Consider the following 14,683-nt stretch of genomic DNA (forward strand, 5'->3'; position numbering starts at 1 on the left):
TCATTACTAAAAAAAGGAAGGTGTTATTTGATCATTAAATTGACTCAAATTTTTATAAAACTATATATTAATAGGATAGTGTGTCATGCTTACATCTGAGTGATTGTCGTTTAATTATGGACTATCATCATATCTTATCGCAATAGAAATTAACCCATCGCATAGTGGTGCTGTTTGCCTCCTTAAGGTCTTGGTTTGAGCAATGAGGGCCCAATCGGCAGTTTTCCCTAAGGTGGTGCATCGTTTGTACCTCTCCACATGGACATAAAGGTGAGGTGTCTAGGCCCCACTTGTGGAGATTGTCTTTTGTTTTGCCTACTTTGGCTCTGGCTCTATTTAGAGTCACCCAGTTTGTTCTACCAAGGTTTGAACCCTGGGGATGTTTCTTTTGGGTCTGGTAGGGCTTCATTTTAATTCCTGCTGTTATAGTCTCGCCATCGTTCCATCCTATAGGAGGCAGCTTGCCTGGGATCGATTTCCTCTATATTGATGAAGCTACTGCAAGATTTTAGTCTTTGTCTCACTGATTGGTGGCCAAACCTTGAGTGCCTGTGGTCGTTAAGCTGTTTGTACCGTTCTATTCTGGTGATGACATATTACCTGATATGTGGTGGAATATCAGTTAGGCAGTATAGAGCTGTCAAGGGAGTTGGTCGTCGGGCATCAGTTATGGTCCGGTATACCTTGTTTAGCTCTACATCAATTTTATGGGCATGTCATGATCTTGCCCATACTGGGGCACAATACTCCGCTGTGGAATGACAGTGCGAGAGCTGTTTGCCTCAGTGTTTTGGGGTCGGCACCCCAATTGCTGGTGGCAAGCTTACTAAGATGGACTATCATTTCTTGTAATAAATAATTTTACAAAGAATTCTTCATAAGTTTTGGTTTTGATTATAGCTGATGGCACTCCAGTAATCTTTTTGTTATATAAATAACTAGCCTGGGTATTTGGAGGTATATGCTAAGCAAAAAAAAAAAAAAAAAAGCGGTCAATTTTTTGAAACTTTGACCCCTGTTATGACCCCTTAAAATTTATTGTTTTTGGGCTTAAATCAAGTTATTATGGATCTAAATCCATGTCCAAGGAACCTATATCTAAAATGTCAAGTGTTTAGACCCAAAATTGTCGGAGGAGTTTGGTAGAGTTCTCAAAGGTCAAATCATTGCACTTTGACCCCTTAATCGCCAAATTTCTGGCTGAAAACCGATCACTTTGATTTTCCCAAATGTCAGTACCCTGTATATCAAATTTCAAGTCTGTAAACTGAAAATTGACAGTTATTGCATAGGGAAATGTGAACACACACACACACACACACACACACACACACTTTCACTTTTATAGATATAGATTTTATCAAAATATTTTCACGTTTTGGTTTCTGTTTCGATTATAGCTGAAGAAACTGAAGTTATATATATTCAAAACCTGAGGTTAGAAGAAATACCATGTGCAAATTTTTATTTTTTTAAAATAAACAAATATTCATTTATTTAACTTTTTAAATAAAAAGTGGATTACTTCTAATTGCTACAAATTTGTGTATGAATAGTCGCCTACCTACTGGACTGGGCAATACACAATCACCATCTTCGACAAATAAACTGTCAAACAACATGGCTAGTAAGAAAAAAATGTATTCTTTTTAAAAAAGAATTCCTGATCAGGGCTTTATGATCAGAAAAATTGAAACTTTAAATAAATGAATATTTGTTTATTTAAAAAAATAAAAATTGCACGTGGTCGTTCTTCTAACCTCATGTTTTGAATTTCATTTTCTGTGTTTCTAAAAAGTGGATTACTACTAATGGCTATATATACATATATTTTTCCATAAGTTTAGTTTGGGTTTCGATTCAAGCTGATGCACCCAAGTCATATGGATATATTTTTTTTTACTTTTGAATTTACAATTTTATAATATATGAACATCGATAGAACATTATAATGATATTTATGAAATCTGCAAGAATTAAAATATATTTAAGCATACTTTCCAACCGGGCTATCCCAGGCATCCTTGTTAACTTAGATTAATACTTTTGCAGTTTTAACAAAAGAGCTACAATAATATCAGTCTCAGTTTACACTGAACATCTACGGAATACCAACATCAAAGTATTACATATGAATGAGTCCCCTGTGGAATTTCCACAGGTTCCGCTAGTTTTTATGAAAGTAATAGTTTCCATTGGATATAAATAATTAGCTAAACTTTCAAGGCATTTTTAAGAATTTAAAAGCCACAAATAACTTTCTGTTCTACAGTTTCAAAATTTGAAAATTTTTCATTTGTTTTCTTTTCAACTATTAACAAAAGGTTAAAATGACAAATTTATTTACACTATTGTGATGCTTTGAAATTAGTACTTTTGAATCCTTTAAATGGGCAGAAAGAAACTTTTGCTTTGGTCCACATTTAAAGTCAAATGTTCCATTGTGCTTCTAAACCATGCGCTGTCTTTTTAGGAATTTTTGATATTAAGTTTAATTTTTTACATTTCATTTTCTTGAAGAGAATTTAATGATGAAAAATGTGTACTGAAAAATGGGTTTAGCATTGACAGACGTGTCATTGACAGACAATTGACTAGACATCTTATAAAATATTAAAATTTAAATTAGTTACTTGTTGGAGGCGAATATTGACTTGCTTACAGTGTGGTTTGGGAGGAAGGGTAGGCCTTAGTTTTAATTTATAATTTGATAGCAACTTATTTAAAATCAAGTTCATCCAGAGGTGAAGCAATGAGAAAATTTTTGTCTTTTATCCATAATATAAAATATTTATGAATAGAATTGTTATATCATGAAGAAAAATCTCATTGAAATAAAATAGAAATTATAATGGGAAGTTGAAATCAATGTTTTAACGTCATTGTAAAAGTGGAAAATACTATTTTATGTCATCGTCATATTCAGTTTACTGCTCATTTTACATGCCAGCTTGTAGTGGATGGCTTTTAGAAATTAACTTCCAAACTGATCTATGGTCAGATTTTTTTTGGAAGTCATTTGTTTAACTTAGGCAAAATATTTTAGACTGAATATCTTTCCTGATGCTAACTCAGTGAGGTGATGAGAACCAATGTTTTTATCGAAACACCATCTTTTATATATATTATATAATTGGAATTCATTGAGATGAGTATTTTTTGCGAACTATTATCCTCATCTTTTTAGTTGTTGTTTCATGACATTTCGGTCAACTATTCCTCTGGCTTTCGTCAGGTGGTAACCATAATGGGATAGAAACTCTGAATCTCCTAACTGCATCCTCAGCAATTGCTGCCTTCTGTAGTTGTTGTGGAAAACATAGTGAGACGACAACAACTATGGAAGGCAGTAATTGCTGTAGATGCAGTTAGATTAGGAGTTCCTATCCCATCGCGGTTACCACCTGACGAAGACCAGACGAATAGTTGACCAAAATGTCGTAAAACAACTAAAAAGATGAGGATAATAGTCCGCAATAAACCGTCTTTTATACTTAGAAAGATAAATACATAAGCTAAGATCTCAAGCATTCTTATTTTTAAATCCTATATTTTTAATATAGGAATTTGAAACATTTTCCTTTTTCATTAATAATTTTAAGTAAATGAGTTCATATTTACAGTTATTCACATTATTTTATCAGATAAATTTTATAATAAGGAAGCTTGTATTGAAGTGTTTTATCTGAAAAATGTTATGATTTTTAATGATTTAGCTGTGATTATTTCAAATAAGAATATGGAGGCAAACAAACTTTCTAATTACCTTCATCAATGGTTCTCAACCTTTTTTTTTACCCATGGACCTTTTTCTCATTATTTACAAATTTTCTTTATAGACATTTTTATTTTTTATTAAAACAAGACAAACAAAAAACCTTTAACAATCCATGAGGACTCCTGTTGAAAAAAAACCTGTCCAAATAAAAATATATACAGTGTCTAATTTCAGTTAAAAAAAATTTTTTTTTTCTTCTTTGTTGACTCTTTTGCTGTATAGATGCGCGATTCAATTCAATTTTCTCAATAGATATTGACTCTGACCTGTACAGCTATTATGTGTCTCCCTTTTTTACCATTGTTTTTTTTTTTTTTTTTTTTTTTTTTTTTTTTTTTTTTTTTTTTAATCGATTTTATCTTGTGAGCTATGAACTTTTTAAACAAAAATAAAGTGTATCTTAGTGATTTTATTTGAGCAAAATAAATGACAGGATAGTTTAAACGTATGTAATGATTTACTTATGGGCAAAGTGGACAGTTCCAGTTGAAAGTTTATATTTGAGGATTTTCTCATGAAAAGTATATATTGATACAACTGTTATTACACACACCTTTTAATAATAGATGCTGAAAACCTACTTTTTTTTTTTTTTTTTTCAATATTTTACAAAAGAACTGACATAAACTTTCTTTTTAAATTCAAATGTTCTCAACCATAAAGCAAAAGACGTTTCTAAATATATTTTCCAATCTACAAAATAGAAACTATTCTTTTGATTTTTCTCCTTAACTTGCTTCTCCACAAAATTACTGATTATGCCATTGTTGTAAAACCTATCTTTTCTTCAGTAAACTGATACTAAGTCTTAAATGTTATAGTATGTGACTTGCTAATATTTCACAAATCAAATGTGTCCAGAAAAAATAGTATTGATCTCAGTAACATTTTAGTCATAACTATGTTCATACATGTAGCAATGCCCATCAATCATAAAATGCTTTGGATAATTGCAAATTTCAAGGTAGTTCTATTAAAATAGTCATATTTAAAAAGAAAACAAAAACACTTTAAGTCCTCAAAATTACCGACATTTTGTTCAGATATGAATATCATTTCACATGCTTTAATAAATAATCTACATGATATATCTTTAGACTTTTTAGGAAATTAACGATAAAAATGTTAATGCTATGGAACTACCATTTTGCATCAGATGCTTTTTTTTTTACCCTCCCGGTGCTTAAAAACTTGGTACCGTTCTCTTATAAAGAATTCCATCATGAAATTTAAAAAACAATGAGGGGGGAAAAAAAAAAAAATCTTATTGTCAGATTATGAAATAAACTGGTCTATTTTTTTTTAATTTTTTTTTTTTACAGTTCAACATGATGTGCATCGAACATTTTTTTTTTTTCCATATCTCAAGTAATAAACTAATGATTTTATTATTTTTGAATTAAAATGAAAATTTTGTGTATTTGTCTTTTGGTAGCAGCTTTTTTTAATTAGACTTTTCCCCATAATTTAAAACACTTTTCAGTGAAAGTAAACAATTTGGATAGTAGCGCTAATAATTATAAGCTGATCAGCAGCTGAAACAGCAACAGCTGTTTAGTTTGAGATATTTTTTTATGTTTTGAAGTTTCTAGGGGGAAATAACTCTAGCCCCGTTTTTAAAAAGGTCAGTGTCGAAAATAATAATTCAAAATAAATTAAATTGAATATTTTATCAATATAATTGTTATTTAAAGTTTATTAAATAATAATTTTAAACTTAAAATAATTCTCTCGCTAGAAACATTAACATACCTCTATTTAGTAAAATCGATTTCCCTTAATGTAATATGCAAATGAGATGATCTCCTAATTGTATATTTTACAAGAATCATACTATATATATAGAAATAAATGGAAGAGTAAAGTAACAGATCTTTGTATATTAATCAAATTGTGAATCAACAAACAAACCAACAGGAATGTGAATTGATATATGTAGATTTAGCCAATTGCCGAATTATATACCTTGAAAAATATCCTATGGTTACAAGAAATATTTTAGAAATATTAAGATTCCCCCCAATTCTTTTCAAATAGAAAACATTTGTTGAAAATCAATGTTGAATGCATGCTACGTTCATACATACTCATTTTCTAAAAATTCAGAATTGTCCATATGGAAGTTCCCTGTGTCTGGGATTTCCTTGATTGTCTTTTGTTTAAACTTTATATCATTTAAACTTTCAATGTTTGTTGCAGTAATTGTTTTATAACATCAATATTTACATTTCAGATGTATATATTTACATAAGAAGAAATTAGCAAAGTGCCCATTACACAAAAACAAATCTTTCAAGTAATCATTATTACAAGTCACAGTTTCCACTAACCAAATTTCCTGGTTATGATGCTTGTATCAGTAAATGTGGAAAAGAATTCAATGTAATCCAAGATTCTGCTGACTGGTTGGAATTCTTCAAATCATCATGGATGCAATTCGCTCATTTAAAGAGTCGGCACAAGGCAATTCAGCTGTGCTCAAACTTTTTGCTACAGAAGTAAAGTTGTTTGTTGTTGTTGTTGTTGAAAGTGATGATGTTATAACAACAAAGAAAAGACAGCATTTCCGCAATCGGTGTGCACACATTGTCAATAAGGCATGTAATGTAAATTGATAAGAATTCATGATACCAAGTTGTGGGAAAGTCTAGATGATGATGGTGTGGTTCCTACTAAGAATGGTGACTTCAAAACCAGGCAAGATGTTAGTGAAACCAATTTCTGTATCAGACCAGAAAAGTATGACCATAACCCATGCCTACACCAATGGCACCACATGGTTCCTCAAAAGTATGTATCGTTGCCACATAAAATACCAACAATGGATTGAGAAGTATGGGTCATTAGGTGACCAATTGATCCCTCCAAAGAAAGTCCTTAACATAATTCATGGGGAAAACTAGTCTCTATCTGGATAGATGTAATCTTGTTGGTGGAAAAGATGAAACCTCAACAAATGGCCTTCAAGGAAGACATTTTTTTCTCTGAGGTTATTAATTGCATGCAAGAATTGATTCCTGTGAAACACGGATAATTTGTTGCTTTTGCATCACCAGTTGTCAATAATCCTTAGTGTTGCATCTTCAAGACAAGTTAACCTTGATAAGATGAAAATTCTTTGCCAAAGTACAACTAGGAATGTGTGTGATCATTTTAAATGGATGAAGCTAAACCACTTTTCATGGAATAATTCAACATTTTAGTCGAGTTGATGATTATGAATGATGGCTGTGGATTAGGAAACTCGTCAGAAGAATGTTTGGAGTCCAACAATAAAGACATCCGTAATTATTTGCAATTCCTTTCAAGAAAACCATCACCAACAGTTAACTGATGATATTTATAGACTGCTAGAACGTTTTGTTCTTCGTGTTATAAAGCAGTCCAATCGATTGCATCCTAATAAGTATTGCATTGAATTTGATGCAGATGATCACACTATTAGATCTCCTGCAAAAATTTTCAACCTACCAAAGAAATTTTATGTTTCTCTTGTTGAAGATATCTTGATTGATATGTTGTAATATATATACTATTTCGTATTCACATTATTAAACTGACAACAAGCCCTGAGCAATTGCCAGTGGATCATTTTTCATCAAGATATGCCCAAATATTTAATTTGCACTTTTGGAAGCAAAATACTGAAATTTAAGTTTTTGGACCCTAAACACATCCAAATTTGACATTTTTTAAATATTTTAATTTTTCTGTATTCGACTCATTGTTTTACCTTAAAAAAGCCCTTAACCATTACCTGGTCACTTGCTATTGCCTCTATTTCCACAAATCGGTGATCTGGGCCCACAGTATTTGGGCTTATCAGCTAGACATATTCGAAATCAGGATTCAAAACCCGAGCCACATAAGCAAATGCGCCATGCACAAGAAAGTCTTAACTAACACAGATCAAGCAAACCGTGACAAAATCCGACTATGAAATGAACCTACTTCGCCTCAAACAAGTGATGTGGTCATCCAACCAGTTATAACCCAAGCCGATGTCTCATAAGTACAAATTTTATACTCGTTAGGATGATGCTATCCAAATTTTTCAGATTGTTGGCTGTCATGGCTCTTGAGATCTGCGATGTTATTTGACTGGAAATATATATATATATATATATATATATAAATTATGCTACCACTAAATGTGCATCTAAGTGACAAGCCCACCTCCTAAAAGTTCCTTTTTTGAGGCTGTCATACCATTAATCTTAAATCTGTGACAAACCCCACCCAAAAAGCCTCTTAACTCTATCACTAACCCTGTCCTAATGACACTTGCTTCAAAATAACCTTTCACATAACCTTACTACTAACCCTAAGGCCGAGTGACAAGATCCCCACCCCCCACCATTGTACACACCATCTTAAAACTACACACAATTTATATATAAGACTGCACATCCTAAAAAACCGCATAAGATTTGTCTCCTAGAAAAATAAAATAACTGTCCTAAAACACTAGAATGGCTTGGCATTCGTGGATTATTTTACATTGAATTTATGTGAAACTAATTCCCTACTCTAAAATAATTTTGTCTTTCTGCCAAGTTTTCAGGATGTTCACATGTAATTGCCTCTAGCTCTACTACTAACCTGCAATCGGTGGCAAAACTCTACCAAGATCCTCTTAAAGCTATACATAATTGTATTCAAAATTTTAAAACAAAAATGCACAAGATTTATTTTCATAGGAAAAAAAATAGTTCACTGCCCTAAAATCTTAGAATGGCCCTAAGATTATTTAATATTAAATTTTTAGATTAAATTTATATATTAGGTTGAAGAAAGTTCTTGCAGAATCTTTAATTTTGATGTCCAATGATGTATTTTCAAATTTTTCATTAAAATACCTTTTAAAGAGCGTTTTTCGCTCTATTTAATCGTTTAAATTACAATTGTTTTACAACAATTACGTCTTTTCTGAATGTTGAATACAGGATGGATAAAAGCAAATTTACACAATTTTCTTATTTCAAGCTAAGTCGAAAAGCTGCTGAAACAACTTGCGATATCAATGAAGTGTTTGGTCCAGGAACCACTACTGAATGCACAACATAATGGTGATTAAAGAAGTTTTGTGGTGGTGACGAGTCTTGAAGATGAGCATAGTAGTTGCTCATCGAATATTGACAACGATCAATTAAGAGCCTTAGTCAAAGAAAATCCACACAATTGTTCAAGAACTTAATTCTGAATTAGACGTAACGTATACGACAATTTCCAACTATTTAAGAGATTGTAAAGAAAAAAAAACTTGATAAGTGGGTGCCTCCCAGAATTGAACGAGAACCAAAAGAAATGCTTATTATGAAGTGGGATCTTCCCTTTTATGCAACAAGAACGCCCCATTTCTCGACCGGGTTGTGACTTTTGATGAAAAGTGGGTTTTTAGGACAACCAGCGATGCTCAGTGATTAGATGCCGACAAAGTTCCACAGCACCTTCCAAAGCCAGAGTTGCACAAAAAGAAAATCATGCTGACTGTTTGGTCTTTGACCGGTTTCATCCATTAGTTTTTTGAATGCAGGCAAAAGTATTATGGCAGTGAAATACTTTCAACAAATGGATGAAATGGATCAGAAACTTCGGCAACAACACCCAGCATTAGTCAACAGAAAAAGCCCAATTCTCCTCCACGACAATGCCTGACTGTATGTTGCTAAACTGACCTTGCAGAAGTTGAACGAATTGGGCTACGAAACTCTGTAGTATCCGCCATACTCTTCAGACCTCTCACTTATCGACTACCACTTTTTCAAGTACCTCTACAACTTTGTGTGAGAAATGCTTCAAAAACCTAAGCGATATAAAAAAAACGCCTTCAGTGACTTCATGGCCATCAGAATGCAAGATTTTTACCTAACTGGCATAAATACACTTGTTTTGAGTTAACAAAAGTGTCTTGAATCTGATGGTGCTTATTTTGATGAACACATTTTTGTTTGAGTCGAGATATGTTCATCTGAATTTAAAAGTTAAAAACAAGAACTTTCTTGTCAACCTGATATATTTTTATTTTGACCAAATTTTTCAGTGTGTTCAGATGTAATTATTTAAATAAAAGGAAGAATCATATAGGGGGGGGGGGCAAATGGGTTGATTTAGCAGATATTATTCTACAATACAAAAATCATGCAATATTTTCATTTTTAATAGTCTTAATACGAGATTTCAGTTTCTTGTACATAAAACGCATTACAATTCAACTTTTAAGTCCTCCATTTTTTTTTTTTTTTTTTTTTTAATGGATACATTGAATGTTTATGGTATTGCAGCATATTTATTCAACACTCAGCTGCACCAATTCTATTAGTTACACCAGTAAACAAAATTGCTTTTCCGTTATCTGAGCATTTGTGTAAACTCCCAACTGCTTAAATCTTTGAGTATAGCATTTTTGGTTAAAAAATTTTCTAATACCAGAAGAGATTGTGGTGAACATACTATCCCTCTGCCTTATGTTTAATAACGAACTATAAGTATTCCTGTTGATACTTTGTATATGCTGAATAAAACCTTAATACAGTTTCTCTGCATCATATTTTTTTTTTTTTATGTTTAATGTTTCTTTTCAATATTTTGCAGTACAATATTGATAGCAAGTCACTGTTATAACACTTCCTTAAACTGCGTTCACCATCTAAATCATTCGTGTACAGCTGAAATGTGTGCATGGTGACGAGATAACAGCATGATAGTTTTTTGTATTATTAAAATTGTTGACTGTTTGATTTTAGACATAACTTTATCATCACATATGTTTTTTTATTATATTTTGTAGTGAGCCAGTGAATGGTTGAAACTGGAGAAGTCCAAGATAACATGACCATTGTGATGCGTGGGAGTCCTGCTGGTGAGGACTCCCCCCAAGATAACACTCAAGCACCACCGCAGCAGCAAAAGGCGACCCAGTCTACGAGTGAAGAAAGTGGCCAAGGCAATGGCCACACAGAAATGCAAGATGAGCAAGAGCCAGAATTTCCCCATGAAGCTCTGGCTAAGTTGGATGAAATGATCAATCGACCAAGATGGGTGGTACCGGTTCTGCCGAAGGGTGAATTAGAATTGCTTTTGGAAGCATCTATTAAACTCAGTAAAGATTGTAAGTATTTATAAATTACTTTTCAATAGAATGTTGAAAAATCTTAAATGTTAATACAAGCAAATTATCCTTGAAATCATGTGCTGGTGCTACCAAATTAGACTGAAGATACTTTCTGACCTAAGATGCACCAAACAGTTTCCTGTCCCTTTGCAAAACTCAATCATTTTCTGCAAAGACGAAAACAATGTTCCTGTTGAAAAAAAAACAAAAAGAAAAAAAAAGGGAGGGGGGGGGTAAACCAAACATCATGAATTAAAGCCTATCCACATGCGGCGAGCGACAAATGTTGAATATTTATCTTCCCAAAGTCGAGCAAATTAAATAGACAGGCGAGCTCCGTTGTTAACTCGGAGATATTACGATTTATATGTGATATATAAAGTTTTAAGAAGTTGCAAACCGACCAACTGCTTCTCTGAAAAAAGCCTTTCTTGGACATACACAAAAAGCGAACATACATACATACACACATTTTCGCTTTTATATATATATACTAGCGGGGGGGGGGGTACTCAGCGTTGCCCGGGTGTTTGTAGGTGGGGATAAGTAATAATCCTGACACGATGTTAAAAAAATCGAAAAAACAAAAACAAAAAAACACTGTGTGTATGGGGGGGGGGTGAAATTAAACTAAAGAATAAGCGAAGTAAAAAAAGAAAGAAAGAAACGTTGCCTGCATGTCTAAAGATGTAAAAGAAAAAAAAAATAGTTTTGGTCGTGAGGCTGGATTGAACCCGGGAGCCTTGACGCAGAGGTGAAACAACTCCAACCACTTAACCGTCTAGGCCAAGAGTAAGAGGAATTGATTATAGTGTTAAAATATGGCTTATAAAGCGAGTGAAAGAGGTTTGATTGACAGATAGTCACTAAATGAGGTCATCGCGGGAGCGTTACGAGATGACGTAGCAGTATTTTATTTTTTTTGTTTTACTTCACATTAGCGTTTATTAAATTACGTATTTCGTTTCCTGTCTAGACATCTCTATCTGTCTCTGTCTCTCTCTCTGTTTATGTTTGTGTATGTGTCTCTCTCTCTCTCTCACTTAGTCTTCCTTACTCTAAAAAAGAAAATGGCATCTGGCTTTTTATTTTTTTTGTGTGAAAACTTCGATCGTTAATATTTTTTGTAAGCATATTTTTTTGTAAGCATATTTTTTTTCTTTTTTTTTCTTTTCACATTTTTGGCTTGTTATTTTTCGTTTAACTATCATATCTAACTATTTTTAACGTGATAACTTTGGTAACGTTGTCATAGCGTAGAAGTTCATAGTTTAGCTTGTGTGAGGGTTAAATTTTTTTTTACCGATAACGTTTTTTAAATTCAGACTGCCATTAGAGCTTGCTGACGTCAAGATCGTGTGACATGATTCAGCAGTTGACCCAAAATAAACGGCCCCATGTATACTTTATGTAGGAGAGTTGGTGCACATATTTTTTTGGGCAGTTATAAATCGATTTAAAAATATGTAATGTTTAACATTAAAATGTCACTTCAAAGGAAAATTGCTTGCTTCTCAAATATTTAATTGAAAATATTTTGGCCTGATATGCTAACTTTGTACACCATTTATTTTCTACCACCCGTTAGAAAAATAATTAATGTGTTTCAATTCCTGATTTAAAACTTTTTCATGAGACAGCCAGCATGTATGCAGAAGTGGACTTAAGTGTTTTAATTTCAGGTGTTTAGAGATGTGCAAATGATCAAACCTTTTAGTGTTTTCCCTTTATTTACAGATGCAATCTGATTGAGAACCAACTTCATTATGAAGAAAACAAAACAGGAAAAACACTTAGCTGATATTACATCTTGATTTTTCTTTTTGATTAATACTGCGAAGCCTATCACGCTCCTTATCCTACATATAAATTTGTATAAATTCCAAGACAAGAATCACATGTAATCTCAACTTTTTTACAAATACTTCAGTTTCTTTGTGAAAATCATTTGGTGAGGCAAAAGAATAGGAAACCCAAAGTCAGCAGCAAACAGTGTCAGCTAAAAAATTTGCATTATACTTACTTTTTGCATAAAATAAAATGTTTCATTGTTTTGAATTTGTATTATAGAAAAATGTTATGAAATATTTTTCAGCTATTGTATATAATTTCACCTATCAAGCAATCAATTCAGTTACTTGGTTGAAAAGAATGCACATCTTAAATGGTCGCTGGTTATTCAAAATAAGATCACCAGTATTTCTGTTTCAAATTGAAGACAAAATACATCTCTATTAGAATTATTCAGACTACTATTCTCATTTTGGTTATGTTTGTTTTTAGTCAATGTAACCTCCAACCTTCTCCAGGTCCTGGATATGACCTTAAACTATATCCGATGGTGAGGCCCCAGCTTGCAAGCCTTAGGGAGTGTGGAGCCACCCTTTAATTGCCATTGCTCCCAGGTCCACTCTGACCCGGAGTGGTAGTACCTGTTAGGGTCCCAACTATGGGTTAAATAGAAACTGACTTGAAAAAACAAAAATATTCTATTAAAAAATTGTTCTTCAAAATCACTGGATTCGGCATTAAATAACCTGAAAAGGGTTGATATGCCGTAAAACAAAAACAACCAACCTTCTCCAAATAAATTTCTTCAAGCATAAACCTTGTAAAGAATTTCAAACTTCATTAGATTCTGAAATATTAGATTGCTTAAACCTTATATTAGTATGGAATTCAATGATTGATCATCACATGACACACTTGTTTGCACTCTTTGGAAAAATATTCATGATCTTTTTAAAAATAATTTTTTATCTTTAATCTCTGGAATACGTAACTTTCATAAATTAACATTGAAATGTATTTTTTATTATTTAGTTGATTATTGGAATAAAAAAGTATATGGAGAAATTAATTTTTAAAAATTTAAAACCTGATTATATTTTAATATATTTTTCTAAGCCCTCCACCCGGGCAATGCAAAAAGTACAGCTAGTAATAAATAATAAATGTAAAAATAAAACTCAACATTAAAACGAGGTGGCATGAAAATCTGGAAAATCCTATGCATATATTTACCATATAATACATGTGAATAAAATAAGACAATTGTATTCCTTTTTGGCATATGAATTACTTGAAAATGTTTTCAAGTCTTTAGCTTTCATTGTACAACTATGGTTTGTCACTCTGTAAGCGTTACTGCTTTAGGTGCTGGAGTTTTATCAACATTTTTTTTATTTTAATGTAATTTTATATATTATACTAGCAAGGCCACCCGGCGTTGCTCAGGACCATATAAAACAATGAGAAAAATTTTGAACATGGCTGTTAGTCTTAGTAGCATTACATGCGTATGCTGTATTTTCGTGGACATCGGCAATATTACGTACATAATGTGCTTCAACAAGTCATATCTTTTTTATTTGTTGGTCAATTTTTAAAAGAATTATATTGATGGAAAGAGAATAACATAAGCATTCCAATGATAATTTATTTTTCTTTTATGCGTTCAATGTTTTTATGCTCCAATTTAAAAATGAAAAATTGGTAAAAAAATGATGACAAAAAGTGTTCCACTTTTTTCAATGTTTTCATTTTATACGTTACATTTGGAGACACATGCGCGGGGTTGAATTTGATTGGATATGGCTGAAATTTTACAGGCTATATAAACAAAGAAGTCCATCTCTACTGGTGTTTGATTTTGATTTTTACGACGATAGGAAGCAAAGTTAGGACCGAGCAAAGTTGACGAAGAATATTTCAAAATTGATGAGATAAATCTGCATATATCATCCATTTTCATATAGATAATAGTTTCAGAATTATTTTCATGTATAATA

General features: G+C 32.3%; 1 protein-coding gene across 14 annotated transcripts in view; it reads left to right on the plus strand.

The window, feature by feature from the left end:
- LOC145297516 (ubiquitin carboxyl-terminal hydrolase 9X-like) overlaps positions 1-14,683 on the plus strand; it is a 292,030-nt gene that overhangs the window by 102,853 nt on the left and 174,494 nt on the right. For all 14 annotated transcript variants that reach the window (XR_013870257.1, XR_013870258.1, XR_013870256.1 and 11 more), the window contains one exon: positions 10,569-10,889. Coding sequence is in view for 11 of the 14 variants with exons in the window: in XM_080143416.1 (XP_079999542.1) it covers positions 10,580-10,889 (310 nt within the window). In the remaining 3 variants the exon portion in view is untranslated. The remainder of the gene's footprint in view (positions 1-10,568; positions 10,890-14,683) is intronic.

The sequence above is a fragment of the Euprymna scolopes genome, chromosome 18 (assembly GCF_053919585.1).
Source record: "Euprymna scolopes isolate OS-2025 chromosome 18, ASM5391958v1, whole genome shotgun sequence".
NCBI classification, from domain to species: Eukaryota; Metazoa; Mollusca; class Cephalopoda; order Sepiida; family Sepiolidae; genus Euprymna; species Euprymna scolopes.